The 14,945-nt window shown below is 36.2% G+C and overlaps 2 protein-coding genes across 19 annotated transcripts; one reads left to right on the forward strand and one right to left on the reverse strand.

Annotated features, from left to right (window-relative positions):
* Positions 1 to 394: 394 nt before the first annotated feature.
* Positions 395 to 7,526, forward strand: LOC120075300 (splicing factor U2af large subunit B). Of its 17 annotated transcripts, none has more exons than XM_039028550.1 (14): positions 395 to 653; positions 1,448 to 1,746; positions 1,819 to 1,857; positions 1,947 to 2,072; positions 3,506 to 3,576; positions 4,211 to 4,284; positions 4,414 to 4,461; positions 4,557 to 4,616; positions 5,019 to 5,079; positions 5,196 to 5,308; positions 5,411 to 5,857; positions 6,444 to 6,579; positions 6,866 to 6,930; positions 7,183 to 7,526. In XM_039028550.1, the coding sequence occupies exons 1-14, from the start codon at positions 525 to 527 to the stop codon at positions 7,318 to 7,320; spliced, it is 1,806 nt and encodes a 601-aa protein (XP_038884478.1). In that variant the 5' UTR covers positions 395 to 524; the 3' UTR covers positions 7,321 to 7,526. The 17 variants fall into 17 exon arrangements, with proteins under 17 accessions (XP_038884478.1, XP_038884479.1, XP_038884482.1 ...); XM_039028551.1 differs by having other exon boundaries at positions 4,214 to 4,284; XM_039028552.1 differs by lacking the exon at positions 1,819 to 1,857 and adding an exon at positions 3,645 to 3,681 and having other exon boundaries at positions 399 to 653.
* Positions 7,527 to 8,750: 1,224 nt separating this feature from the next.
* Positions 8,751 to 12,319, reverse strand: LOC120076509 (protein WHAT'S THIS FACTOR 9, mitochondrial). Of its 2 annotated transcripts, none has more exons than XM_039030357.1 (4): positions 12,070 to 12,319; positions 11,934 to 11,959; positions 11,794 to 11,848; positions 8,751 to 10,284 (listed from the first exon to the last, which is right to left on the reverse strand). In XM_039030357.1, exon 4 carries the CDS (start codon positions 10,245 to 10,247, stop codon positions 8,976 to 8,978), a length of 1,272 nt encoding a protein of 423 aa, XP_038886285.1. In that variant the 5' UTR covers positions 10,248 to 10,284; positions 11,794 to 11,848; positions 11,934 to 11,959; positions 12,070 to 12,319; the 3' UTR covers positions 8,751 to 8,975. The 2 variants fall into 2 exon arrangements, with proteins under 2 accessions (XP_038886285.1, XP_038886286.1); XM_039030358.1 differs by having other exon boundaries at positions 11,934 to 11,962.
* Between the last annotated feature and the right edge of the window lie 2,626 nt (positions 12,320 to 14,945).

Genomic DNA, 14,945 nt, shown 5'->3' on the forward strand with positions numbered 1-14,945 from the left:
TCCAATCTTGCTTCAATGCAAAAGTAGTTGGGATATAACGTTCCACCCAACCCGATCCAGTTTATTCGGAGCTTAAAATGACCACGTGACGTCTAATCATCTCATACAAATACCACCTTACAAAGCTATTATTTTTTTAACAATACACTAACACCAAGGATCAAAGTGAACATTTTTCAAAAGTACAAGGACTAAAATGAATTATTTTAAAATATAGGGACCAAAATAAACATTTTTATAAATTACAAAGACCGAAATAGTATTTAAATCTATCCAAATAGTTATAAAGTCGAATTACCCAAAATGCCAGTTAATAAAATCGAATTACCCAAAATGCCCATTACCACGTCTCTATCTTCGAGGGTTACTACTTAGATAGTGATATTTAAGCAGACGGAACTCTTTTCCGAACCCTAGGATTCTCGTTCGCTTCCTTCCTCTCCAATTTCATCAGCAAAAATTTTCTACTCGAAAAGATTCATAAACCAGAGAAAAATTCAGTGGATCATACACCGAATTTAAACATGACGGATTACGATGGGAGGTATGAAGGTAATGGAGAAGATGCAGACAACTATGTCGATGGTTTTTCTCCCCAAGCTCGTGGTGCCAGCCACGGTGGCCACGATACTCACAGTGATTCCAAATCTCAGGTCTTTTACGCTTGAATCATGCATCTCAATTCATTTGTGATATTACGGCTTTTCTTTGATTTGAGGAATTGATGGTACTGCTGCTCCTAAGCCAAAAATATTCGTATTTTGAGTTCGAATTCGAGTTTAGTTACCGTATTCTTTAGATTTAGTCATCACTGGGACTGTTGAAGTTCGATGTACTGTCCTAGTTTGAGTTGAGTATTCTGATTCACTGAAACGTCACCTTCAACCTTACTTTTTGGTTTCGACTACTAATTCTTTATCTTGTTTGGAACGAGAAAGAAATTAATTCTTTTTTTTTTTGTTTGATTTCGAATACAAGAAGGTTAAATCAGCAATTCACACTTAAATTTTAGGAAATCCAAAGAAATCTAGCCATTTTTTTCTCGAATATTTTTCAATTGAAAACATAATTTTATTCCATTTAGGAACTTAAACCCTACCATTCTTTGTGGGATTTGAAACGCTGGAATTCGTTTGAAATCAGTATTTTAAGTTACTCAAGATCTTCGAGAAACGAACAGACCACAAGTTAATTCTCGGTGGCTTTTTTGTTCGTTTGGAGACAATGTTTAGTTGAGATTAGGCAATTGGGTGGACTGTGGGAATTGGTTCTGTTTCTGCTGTTCTTTTTCTTCCCTCAAGTTGAAAGTTTGTATTTTCTTCCTTAGCTTGGGATGAGGCTTTCCTCCCCCGCCTCTTTTATATTTAATGTAATGAATGAAGTAGTTCCTATACATTAAAAGATTATGAAGAAACCAAAACCTTACTAACAGACTATTCTTTTACAGCATGGTTCTAGGGATTATGAAAGAGAGTCTTCAAAAAGTCGAGAAAAAGAAAGAGATAAGGGGCGTGATAGGGACAGGGACAGGGATCGAGACCGAGGTCGAGAAAGGGATAGAGAGAAAAGCAAGGATGGGGAAAGAGATCGGGAGAAGGATAGAGATAGGGATAGGGATCGTGACAAAGACCGTGATAGGGATCGTGACCGCCATCACAGAGACCGTCACAGGGATCGAGGTGAGAGGAGGGAAGGGGGCAGAAGTAGAGATGATGATGATTACTACAGGAGTAGAGACTATGACAGGTAATGAATTGTGTATTTACTTGCCTAGCTTGTTGTTCATAATGCATTCTTGGCTTACCTTTTGCACTTCAGGGATACATGGTCATTTAACCAGTGTCATCCTTTCGTAGGGTAAATATGTGTTGTTTGACCTTTTTTTGGGTTAAAACTTTATCTATGGAGGTATTAGCAATTAAATTGGTTTATTATTTCATTTACAGGCGGAGAGATTATGATAAAGAACGAGAAGACAGGCATAGACGTAGGTCTCGTTCTCGCTCAAAGGGAATACATGAGCATAGGTCAAGGTCCCCTTCTCCATCGCGGTCAAGATCACGCTCCAAAAGGTTGGATATGGAAGTTAAAAGCTATACCTTTCTTGTACTAAGTTTTACTGTACATCCATCTGAAGTTATGTGTTGAAACTTAGTAGGTCTTAATAGTCCGACTTTTTACTGTAATTGCCTTACAGGGGGCTTTCCCTTGTTATATTGAGTTTATTTTGACAGCTGTCAAATGTGAGCAGTAATTTTGCATAGGTGGAGTCCCTTTTTGTAGAGGGAGTTTCCATTTTTGTGGGCTTGTTTTTTGTATGTCCATGTATTCTTTTATTCTTTTTCAATGAAAGTTGTTTTCATTAAAAAAAAAAAATGACCAGTTCTAATATGTTATGGATTAATGTGTTGTTACTTGTATTTTCGTTGAGATATTGGACTGTCTCCAGCTATAGTTTGAAATGCAAAAGAGTGAGTTGTTATGAACTTATGGTTCTCTGGCATTTCTCCAACTGCATTTGTTCTGTTTTGTTTTGTTTTGTTTTTTTTTTTTGCTTTTTATGCAATTTCCCCTTATTGAACAATTACTGATATTATTTTCCCCACATTTATCAATCATGAGACTGAGAGTACTATTTTTGTGCCTCATTCGTCTAAATGGAAAGTGGTGGAGGTGATTTGGGAGAACTATTGGTTCTCTTCGAGTAACCTCCATTAGAAGTTTTGGACTTTTGGTCTTCCTTCGATTTGTGCCAATTGGAGCTGGAGGAGTGGCCTTTGCCATATATATTTAATTTTTTTCAATGATTTGTTTTTCTTAATAATTTTTGAAAAGTCTGAACAGAAGAATGATTAGAGCAGTAGTTAGTATGTGGAATGTTTGGAAATATATTTCTGCCATTTCATTCTACGAGAAGTATGGTAAAGAGTTCTATTTTTCTCTGGACAATAAATAAATGTGTTCACATTATGAATTTGAGTAGGGTATCTGAATACCCTTTAGTGGTAAGAGTTCAGTTCTATTTTTCTTTGGACCGTTAATAATTGTTAAGCTATTTGCCATGTTCTAATTTGTCATTATATAACGGATGTTCACATTTTAAATTTGAGTAGTGTATCTGGGCATTTTTTTAAAGGTTAGAGTTCAATTTTCCTTTGGACGATAAATGATTAACCTATTCTTCTAAGATCTAATTTATCATGGATATATAATGGATGTTCATATTTTAAATTTGAGTTGTGTATCTGGCCATTTCTTTTTCCTAAAAGTAATTTATATGGTCTGAAATTGTACATCCACAATATATTAATGTAAGAGACAAGCTAGCTTTATTCGGTTTCTCATCTGCTCCATATGTTACCTATATTCTTGTTCATTTTGTAGTTTAGGAAGAATTTTTCTGCATCATACAAGTTGTGTGTCGCTTGGTTATGAGATTTCATGGTTTAACACCTTTACTGCTTTTTTCTTTGAACTTGTTATGCTAACATCTATTTATCTGCAGCAAACGAATTAGTGGTTTTGACATGGCTCCTCCGACAACTGCAATATTGTCTGGTGCAACTGCTGCTGCAGGTACCTAAATCCTTACGCACAGGAATATCCTTTTGAATTATTTAACTGCTTTTCTTTGTTGAATATAGTGTGGAAAGTTGACAACAAATTGCATGGTGTCATTGGGTAAGCTATATTTTGTTCCTTAATTTGCATATGTAGTCATTTAAAAATGTGGTCTTTGGACGGGCTATGCTATTATTTATTATTTACTTGGTTCACTCATTCTGGAACTGAGAGGTATTTTGGTTTTTTGTTGCTTGTGTTTGGTGTTTGTTTGTTGTTTTGTTTCTATGTCTCGTCCAATTTTGTGAGAAGGCAATGTTGGACTACTTGCCCCTCTGTGCTGACAATGGGCGTGAGCTGACTTCTGTAGCTTTTATGTGCAAGAAGGACCAATACACCGGTTAGATGGATCTTGTTCGTCCTCATCTGGAAACTTATTCCTTTTTGGGTAGTCTTACAAATATTTCTCAAAATTTGTACATGTATAAAATTTGTATGCTTAAATAATTTATTGGAAGAGGTTAAGTTACACCATATCTGTTTTGTGAAGCATGTAAGTAGGTTCAGGTGATACTTGAATCTTTCGTGTGTGGCAATGTTGTTGTGTTGAATTGGGATTATTTTCTTAGATTTAGCCTAATTCCTTTAGCAGGTCAGATTCCTGGGACAACTCCAGCTATTCCTGGAATGTTTCCTACCATGTTTCCACTGGCAACTGGTCAGGTAATTCTGCTACTCCCATATTAAAAAGCATGGAATAATACAAAATCTTTAGGCAAATGGCATTATCAATTATTTGATAGTGTATATACTCATATTTTACATTGTTACTTTTTATTTGTTTTCATGCAGCCCTTCGGGGCGCTTCCTGTTATGCCAGTTCAGGCAATGACACAGCAGGTAATATTCAGTGCCGTTGTCATCTCCCTTTTTTTGGTTGTATGCATTTTAAGTTGAGTGTAAAAACTTTAAACTTATGGTGCATGTTCTGTTAGGCTACTAGACATGCACGGCGTGTTTATGTGGGAGGGCTACCACCGACAGCGAACGAACAGGTTTTTTGCACCTATTGTCACTCTTCTTGTTTAATATTTTAAAGTCCATATCTTCATATATTTTCTTGTCCAAACTTCAACATTTGTGCATCCAATTGCAGTTCTTTAGCTAATTTGGTTTGTGTAGGTTGTAGTTTCCAGTAATATTTTGATTCTGTATTGCCAAATGCAATATGTTACTGTTGACATTACCGAAGAAAATATTGAAGAACTTATCATTCTTGACTATGTTTATTTCTCTCCCTTTCTCATGCCCAGTTGTTGATAACCTTGGCTTTTTCCTTTTCATTTTTCCGCGTTTTGTAGCTAATTGGCCAAGGCATACTGGAAATGTTTTTCATATAACAGCCAACAAGATGCCATATTTATTATTCATTCACAATGTTCATTTGTTGTTTGCAGTCTGTTGCCACATTTTTCAGCCAGGTTATGGCAGCAATAGGAGGAAATACCGCTGGCCCTGGTATGGTGATTTTTTTAAGGATCTTTTTAATTTTTATATATACGTTAATTGTCTGGGTGTTCATTATTGCCATATTAAGTTAATCAACTCATGCGTTGGCCATCTATCATTTATAGGAGATGCGGTTGTCAATGTATACATTAATCATGAGAAAAAGTTTGCTTTTGTGGAGATGAGATCTGTCGAGGAAGCCAGTAATGCAATGGCCTTGGATGGGATCATCTTTGAGGTACTTAGTTTGTCATCGCCTATTTTCATATACATATTTTATGTTCAAACAAAATTTACCGTGCAAAATAGTTTCCTTATTTGTTATTATTGTTCAAATTAGGGAGCACCTGTAAAGGTGCGAAGACCTAGTGATTACAATCCTTCTCTTGCTGCAACGCTTGGTCCCAGCCAGCCAAACCCCAATCTGAACCTAGCTGCCGTTGGTCTAACTCCAGGTTCTGCTGGTGGTCTTGAGGGTCCAGATCGCATTTTTGTGGGTGGACTTCCCTATTACTTCACAGAAGCTCAGGTCAGGGAGTTGCTGGAGTCTTTTGGGCCACTACGAGGTTTTGATCTCGTGAAAGATAGAGAGACTGGAAATTCAAAAGGATATGCATTTTGTGTTTACCAAGATCTTTCAGTCACAGACATAGCCTGTGCAGCACTCAATGGTATTAAAATGGGCGATAAGACACTCACTGTTCGGCGTGCGAATCAAGGAGCCAATCAACCCAAACCAGAGCAAGAAAGTGTTCTTTTACATGCACAGCAGCAAATTGCGTTACAGGTGGGTGAAGTTGCAGGCTTCCTTCTACTTATGTGGAATTTTAAATGAATGGCACATGCAATTGCCCCCTTTCTACCTAAGAAATTTAAAATAGCCATTTATCATTGAAATTGTCATTACATATTAGTCTTTATGTTTCAACTGAATAACTTGGGGGAGTAAGGCTAATTGCATATTTCTTCATTGAACTTGTGATTCAACCAAGCATATAGTTGAGTTTTTTGGACTGCTTTGAAGGACTGAAAATTCTCAGAATAGTCTAAACTTGTAAAATTATTGTAAAATGAAGAGAATATCCTAAAAAGGGACAAATAACTTGTAGTGGTTATAAGGATGTGGTTTGTTTCCTTCACTAGCATGCACATTGCAAGTTTACGTAGTTATGTGAAGCACGAATGAATCATTAAGAATAAGACATGAAATCTGTACTGTACACAGTTGTGCCAGTATGTTCCGCATATTATATCAGGACCGAAAGAAGTCTTGCGTTAAATTTTTATTGGCCATCTGTCTCAGTATAGCATTTTTTATAATTGTGTAGTATTATCATCTTTGGTTATGCTTTCTTACCGTATTCCTTTCTCAGAAGCTTATGCTACAGCCTGGGACTGTATCCACCAAGGTTCTTTGTCTTACACAAGTTGTTTCCCCTGAAGAGCTTATTAATGATGAAGACTACGAAGATATCATGGAAGACATGCGAGGGGAAGGCGGAAAATTTGGTAAACAAACAAATCTATTGATTGTAGACCTATCATCATAGATTCTATATTTTGTTTTTAAACTTTAAAGCTTCATGCTACTCATTGGGTTCTTGTTTGTTTTTTTTTCTGTGTGATATCTCTGTTTTACAGCCTTTTCTTGTCCTCACATTCTGGTAGAAAGAATCAGACAAATAACTTACAGACAGAAGCCTCCATAACCTTCTTTCTTTATACATCCACCCAATGTGTTCCTTACTTGATTCTGCAAATTTGTGGTTTCAAGTGGTTTTTATTGTCTTTGCAGGTACATTAGTGAACGTTGTTATCCCGCGTCCGAGACCCAATGAAGCAGCACCCGGAGTTGGAAAGGCATGAATTATTACATTATCTTTGAACCATGTTTTTCAAAATTTTCCCTCGTGAAAACTAATGTTTATCTGTCGGTTGATTGGTCCTGCAAATAACAAATATCCCAAATGTTATACTGTATCGAATTTGCACGGGCACTAATGTTAATTTAATACATTCTTTAGGATAGAAAACTAAGCTTACTCAGCATATGATTTTTTTTTTCATGTTAATTTGGAAGTCTAATCTCTTCCAGGGTTTTGTCTATATCAGGTGTTTTTGGAGTATGCAGACATTGACAGCGCAACGAAAGCTCGAGCTGGTTTGAATGGAAGGAAATTTGGAGGGAACCAAGTGATGGCTGTATTCTATCCTGAGAACAAGTTTGCCCAAGGGGAGTATGATGCCTAAACATCACATTTTACAGTCATTGGACAAATTGTGTCATTAGAAAAAAAACAGAAGAGAAAAGAAAAGTAAAGTTATTTACGTTTGTTTTAAATGTGGTAAGTTTGTGTGCTAATATGGAACTCGAATAGCCAAGTAATGCAAGTGACCTAGATCTAGATTGTTAGATTCTGTCATTTTGAAAAGTAATGGTGGACAGCTTCCTCAAACTCTCTTCTCTACTTTTAATTTGTGGAAACTGATGATTTTTTTTAATCTCTACACAATCCTATTAAATATCATATGGTTCCCCCCTCTCTTGGTATGATGCAATCAGGAATTAAAACCACACAAACGACAACCTAAAACAATTGGTTAGTTTGGTTTGGATTGGGTTAAACTGGGTGGGTTTTAAACGGCGACTGGGCTGCTTGCAAATCTAGTGTAATTCTCAGAAATGAGCTTCTTGTGGTTATGTAGAATTATCTGATAAATCGAGGAAAAATTTTAAATTTTTTTTAAAAAATGGCAAATGACCCTTTGGTAATATCAAGTTCAGGTGAAATTATCAAAATATATTTACACGTGGAAAAATCTATCTCGTTCTAACTTTTCGAACTTTCTTTGGTGTTGATTCATTCGATTGTGCCTTGATATCGTCTCATTTGTTTAGCATATCTAAAACAATTGAGTGAAACAAACTTGATCAACTATTTTGATGAACACCTAATCAACATGGAAAATCAAGCTTCAACTTTGACACTAGAGAATCCACATCTGGTTAAAGTACTCTCCAAAATTTCATTAAAAATGTTTTGATGTGAACAAGTCGCTCTGATACCTTCAAATCTCCATAATTTAGGACTTGTTTAGATTGATTAGAGAAAAAGATGTTTTTCAAATTTTTTTTTGTTTAAATTTGTTTGATAAAAATGGGTTAAAATGCATTTTAAAAATGTTTCAAAAGCTATTTCGAATGATTTACAAACACTTCAATGTTTTTTAAAATCACTTATTTTCAAATTTAAATAGTCAAAAATGTAAACAAAACAGACCATTAGTTTGATCGGATAAAAGTGTACAAACAAGTTTTTAGGTTCAAGTGATGTACGTTTACACATATTTTTGCCAATAAGATAACTATTAACATCTAGCAACAAAATTGAAACCAAATATAAATTAGATTCAAGAAATGGAAATAACTATGGTCCTTTTTTAACTATAGTTCCTTTGTTTTGTTGACTACTTTTTAGTAAATGTTTTTTTTTTTTCAAAATTCAAGTCAAGTTTTGAAAACGATTAAAAAATATGTAATTGTTAAAAAAAAAAAAAAAAGAAGCTAATTTTGTTTCTAGAATTTGGCTATACATCCAAATGTTACATTAAAAAGAAAAAAAAAATGAAATCCATAGAAAATAATTGGTATAAAAAAAAAGAAGAAAAAACAAGCACAATTTGAAGAAACAAAAAACTAAAACCAAATTGGTATAAAAAGGGCTAAGCAATTTCATAGTATAAAAAAGAATACTCACAACTATACTATTTTATAAGATAAACACAACCCATGTTGATGGACAGGTTGCTTACAAACTTAAAGTTGGCTGGCCCTATATTTGGCTAATCTGTGCATCAAAGTTGCAAAAGAATGCTGAGGTGGCTGTAAAATTATGGCAACTTCTTCAGCAGTTGTCAACCAGGCCATCTGATTCTGAATCATATTCGGAAAGAAAGTTATGGTCAGACACTTCTTCGGAACTATATTGAGTTTCATCGACTTCGTCATGATGAAAGTGACCAAATGGATCTTCTTTTTTGTACAAACCTCTGCTTCTATCTAGTTGGCCTTTCCTCAACATGCTTGTAAATCTTTCCCTGATGCTAACAAGAGGATGTTTTTGAAGAAGCTTGTCGCCATCATATGCTTCTCGAAGGATTACAGTCTGCGTGTCACCCTTCTTAGAGATGTAAAAGATACCAGGATGGCGCTCGAACACTTTTGTGAACTTCTGAGGCATAGAGAATGGTTTTCGGAGGTTACTTACGTTCTTTCGTTCGGTTTTCTTTTGCAAGGTAAGGTGAAGAAGCTCATGAAAGACTCCAACAATCCTCTTTTCAGATGCATCAGTACGGGGATCCAAATGGGAGGCATCACAATATGGAGAAGTGTAAGGGAGCTTCTGCCATTCTTTTAACCAATCCATGCATTTTCTCTTCAATCCAAAACCCCTTGTGAATCCAATTGGAAAGGGCAAATAGCCATTTCTTATGTCTTCCTTCATTTGTTGGGAAGCTGCATTCTTCTGCAGTTCAGAAATAGCAAGGTCATTATCCCAAGACAGAAGTTTCAACCCAATGCGATCATCTGGGAGCCGGATGAACGAAAACAAGTCATAGTTATATGGAATGAAAGAGTTTTGATAATCATATGGTAGCCCCATGTCCCATCTCAACTGGTCAATTGTCTGTAGAGGAAGTGTGCAACCATTGGTAAGCATTAGCAATCTGCAAAGCCTAGATCGAAGATCCTTCGAACACTGACGAAGGACAACGATTTCCTCCTCATGAAGTTCCCTAGCTTCTGGAGTTAAGCAAAATGATGGCACACGAGTGCCTGCGCTATCGAGAATATGTGACTCGTGAAAGATGGAAGGGTATCTCCTAATGAAGGTAGACATCTTGACATCATTTGGAAGACCAAGCTGCCGACGATGAGGATGCAGATGGTAGATCGGTAAGCAATGTTCGGAACTTGAAGAGATTATGGATACAAGAAAGCAGACAGCCTTAAGGTCCTTCTCCGCACTCACTACAGTATCTAAGTCTTTATCTTTCACCCATTTCAGTTTTATGTTTACCAGATAACGACTTTGCAGGTAATTTAAATTCAATCCTCTCTGGATTTTACATGGGAAACAAGAGAGTTTAGCCCTGCTAAACAACCAAGCCACCATCTTCTACCATCCATCAGCAACAGATGAATTCCATCAACTTCCCACAAAATAAAAAGTAAACATCAGCCTTAAACTTGAAATTTCTAACATGTTCTCGTAACAAATATACTCTATATTTCATATAAAAATAAATAAATAAATAAATAATAAAGAAAAATAAAAGAAAAAAGTTATCGCAAAAAAAATTGGAACATCTCATACAAAACACTCAAAATCAAGTCACAGATTCGGAGCTAACCACAAAATTAAAAAAAAAAAAAAAAGGTGTAAAGATCCTACTTCTCCTAGGATGAAATGAATCTAAATTAGGATCTTTACTACATGCATGGAGGCCTAAAGGAAATCAATCATTCTAAATCATCAGAAGAAACATAAAGTTTTAAAACATCCAATAATCGTTTAAAAGTCAAGCGATATCCCTGTTTTTTAAAGAAAACCACAAATATCCAAAATATAAAGTTTTTGCTAAACAAAACACATGTAGCCTGAAAAGTGGTTTCATACATCAAATCTTCAAAACAAAGAAACGAAAGGAAGTTCATAAGCGGAAAACACCAAAACAAATTTTTATGAGTTCCTAGTTTTTTTCTTTATTCTTTTATTCTTTCATTTTTTCTTTCTTAAAAAAAAAAAAAAAAAATCATTGAAAGATTGAGTATTTAATACTCAGTAAGTAACCCCACTATCGGAGTTGGGTTATGCAAACACATATGTCATGATTCATGCATTTCTAGTGGGATATATTCCTTTCATCTAGTAATGTTTAATTTCTTCTTTAAGGCCTTATATGTACAATTACCCTCCTTTGTTCCTCTCCCAACATAGAGATATTGTAGACATCCTCTAGAGACTGAACCCACAACTAATTGTATGTTGGCTCCAAATTATTGGGCTTGAGTCTCGCCTATAATAGCTTAGGTTCCTCTGTTCCTTTATCAACATAAAGATACGGTAGATATCCTCTCGAGACTAAGCCCAACTAACTATATGTTGGCTCCAAATTAGAGGGGTCGAGTCTCACCTACAATATCTAGGTTCCTCTAGATGTACATTAATTTTCCTTAAAGGATAATTGCCGTGAACATGGTTCTTAGTTTTCATGAACATACAAATGCATGAGGTCCCACAATCATTTTCATGCTTTCATGGAATGCAACATAGATATCCTCAATAATGGATAAAAAGAAACAAGAGTTCATGATTTCTTCTCTTCTATGGTCTATGCAATACATACATACATGGCTTCCATAACATTCATCATTTCATTGTGCATACACATCTCACATACATCAATCAGACATCACATTACAATTCACAGGAAGTCTATTCTATCAACACCAGATCCCAACCAACCTAGCCTAATCATTCTAGTAGTAAAGCCACTTATCTCAATGTTAAATCCCAATAACAAGAAAATAATCTTCCTTCTGGCCTAGAGCAAATATCTTGGATTAACCTCTATTACACACCAAAGACCAGCTTAAATTCCAAACTTTTGGCTTAAACAAAAGCATAAAACTCATCTTTAAAGGCCTCCAACACTCACCCAAGGTGTGGCTTAGACCAACGCAACTTCAAATCCCCAAGCAGTAAATTCGATCCTACAAACATTCAAAACCTGAGGTCAAAACCCAAAACTCCCGAAAACTAAAATGAATCCAGCCATATCAAAGCCTTACTACTTACCAAAACGGGCTAAACGCTCTTGCACGCTGCTGTCCGGCACGCCAATGACCCCCCAAAAATCAGATTGGGTAACAAGTATTAAGCTAACATCCAGTGGTGGATTAAACTTAACCCGAGAAAACATCCTAAATCTTACCCAAAACTAGAAGAACGGCGATGGCGGCGCACAACTCATGGCGGCGGCGGCTGAGGGTGGCGGTAGTGCGACGGACGAGGGTAAAATTAGTCCGGTTAAATGTTTTAAGAATCCAGATCATTTGGGCATTTCGACGAAGAGTTGTTAGCGTACCTTGTGCAGTGAGAGATAGACTTAGCTAGTTTCTAATTTCTTTCCTTCTGGTGCGTTATATTAAACAAAAAGAACAATCTTGCAATTATAATTGGATTAATTAGATTTGTATGGTTAATTTTTATTTTAATTAGATAAAAGGGGTACTTTTGAACTTATTTAGGTAAAAGAGGTTATTTTTTTTGTCCTTATCCGAATACATCTCGCATTTCAAAATATTTTATTATTCTTTTCCCTGAGTTTGAATATGTTTCTTGAAGAGATGCATTAATTAAATAATAATAATAATAATGCCTCTTTTCAAAAATTAATAACGCGTCTCTTCAAGAAACACATTCATAAATAATAATTAAAAAAAAATTAAGAATACGTCTTGCTCACACGAGGTTTCCGGAGAAATATGTTTCGTGGAGTTGAACTTAAGTTGGTGTTGATTTGATGCAAAGTGGTTCGATCTCTAATATTTGATCCCCTGATTCTCTCTCAGTTGGATGAATATGCTTGACTTGGAGAAGGAAAGCACCAAACGTTGTTCTTGAAGTAGAAGTCTTGGAAACTTGGAAGAGTATTTGTGTCTTCAAAAGGTCTTCTGCCTTATAGGAGTGCAGCTCCAAGAGTCTTGGAAGCTTGAAGTAGAAGTCTTGGAAGAGTATTTATATCTTCAAAGGTCTTCTGCCTATAAGGCAGCTTCAGGAGTCTTGGAAGTCCTTTGCTTGTTAGTGAATTCTCTCTAGGTCTTCTGAGTGTAGAAAATGTTGCCCTTACAAATGAAGAGAACTTCTAGTTCTCAGGTGGGCTTCGTGGGCTTGGTTGGTCCATGGGCCTGACCCTTGGGCCCAATTAGTTGGTTTTGGGCCTGATCTGGAATTTGAGTCAAATTCAACTTTATTCTCATATGATTCATCCACGTGACGTCATCGAAATTTGTCTTCAATTCAATTCGGGACAACTTTTAATTGGACCCAAAGTCAATGATTTAGAAATTCGTCATTAATTTAGCAAACGACATGGTGACTTGTGATTGGTCCAAAATTTCTCATTCAACAAATGCCCCTTTTCGAGATTTATGCACGTATATGGGTGGATGAATCTCGAAAAAAATGTAATTTGAGATCAAAAGTTGATTTTTTTACTCTTTTAATTTTATGCATCATCATGATCAAAATATGAGAATTTAGCTCAAAATTTTGATTTGAAATCTTGTTCGTTTTGAACACTTTCACTAAGTAAACTTTAATTTGAACTAAAGTAGAATTTATGTTCCACTTTAATTGCAAATTTAATTTAATTCAAATTCGGAATAGAATTGGGGTGAAATTGAATCTTGATCAATTTTGGTTTGAGATAAAAATTTAGGATATGCTCAATTTTACTTGGAAATGAGATAGAAACTAAGGTTGATTTAAATTTGAGATAAAATTTGGAATATAGCCAAATTTTGACTCGGTATTTTATTCATAACTCAATATCAAGGTTAACCATTCGAATATTGATAAAACTTGGGATATGGTCAAATTTTAATTTGGGACGGATTTGACATTTATCTCACCCGATTTGGCTAGCTTGAATTTAGAATAAAAATTTGGATTAGAAACTTTAGACTGAGATTTGGAATAACAGTTGATTTTAATTCCAATTTGAATGGAATATGAATTTGAACTTAAATGGAAGAGATTTTGGAGAGCCAACATATTAGAAGATAGCCTTACTAGCGAGATCAGGCCATTACCAGCGATACCAAGCCATTATCAGCGAGATTAGGCCATTACCAACGATACCAAACCATTACCAACGAGATCAGACCATTACTAGCGATACCAAGCAATTACTAGCGATACTAGGCCATTACCAACGATACCAAGCCATTACCAACGATACCAAGCCATTACTAGCGATACCAGACCATTACCAGCGATACCAAGCCATCACCAGCGATACCCTACCAACTTCATGGTGATACCCTACCAACTTCACCAGGAACTGAATTTGAGAATCGAATTCGATTCGTTTAACAGCTGAAGAAGGAATGATACTCTACTGCCGGAGACAACAAGAAGAAGAGAACGAAGAAGAGTGTAGAAACGTAGAAGATCTACATCTTCAAGGTACTGAAGCAAGTTCATCCAGACATTGGTATTTCCAGCAAGGCCATGGGTATCATGAACAGCTTCATCAACGATATCTTCGAGAATTGGCCAAACACGTTGTCTCTGAAGGCACCAAGGTGGTGACTAAGTTCACAAGTTCCTCTCCTTTGGAGAGAGCGAGATTTTGAGCGAGAAAGTGGGAGAGAGCGAGATTGTGGGAGAGAGCGACATTGGAGAGAGCGAGATCGTGGGAGAGAGCGAGATTAGTGAGAGCATTTCGAGCGAGATTGTGGGAGAGAGCGACACTAGAGAGAGCGAGATCGTGGGAGAGAGTGAGATCAGCGAGAGCATTTCGAGCAAGATTGTGGGAGAAAGCGAGATTTCAGGAGAGAGCGAGATTGTGGGAGAGAGTGAGATCAGCGAGAGCATTTCGAGCAAGATTGTGGGAGAGAGCGAGATTTTAGGAGAGAACGAGATTGTGGGAGAGAACGACACTAGAGAGAGCGAGATCGTGGGAGAGAGCGAGATCAGCGAGAGCATTTCGAGCAAGATTATGGGAGAGAGCGACACCAGCGAGAGGATTTCGAGCGAGATTCTCCCTTTTTATTATTATTATTATTATTATTTTTTAATAAT

Source organism: Benincasa hispida, chromosome 4, assembly GCF_009727055.1.
Source record: "Benincasa hispida cultivar B227 chromosome 4, ASM972705v1, whole genome shotgun sequence".
Classification (NCBI taxonomy): domain Eukaryota; kingdom Viridiplantae; phylum Streptophyta; class Magnoliopsida; order Cucurbitales; family Cucurbitaceae; genus Benincasa; species Benincasa hispida.

What these genes read in the sequence shown, in the direction of transcription:
- LOC120075300 (XM_039028547.1), top strand. Translation starts at nt 538, where the DNA reads ATGGGAGGTATGAAGGTAATGGAGAAGATGCAGACAACTATGTCGATG. An exon ending in ACAGTGATTCCAAATCTCAG is followed by an intron (nt 654 to 1,447) that starts GTCTTTTACGCT and finishes ATTCTTTTACAG; the next exon opens with CATGGTTCTAGGGATTATGA. An exon ending in TTCCACTGGCAACTGGTCAG is followed by an intron (nt 4,285 to 4,413) that starts GTAATTCTGCTA and finishes GTTTTCATGCAG; the next exon opens with CCCTTCGGGGCGCTTCCTGT.
- LOC120076509 (XM_039030357.1), bottom strand. Translation starts at nt 10,247, where the DNA reads ATGGTGGCTTGGTTGTTTAGCAGGGCTAAACTCTCTTGTTTCCCATGT.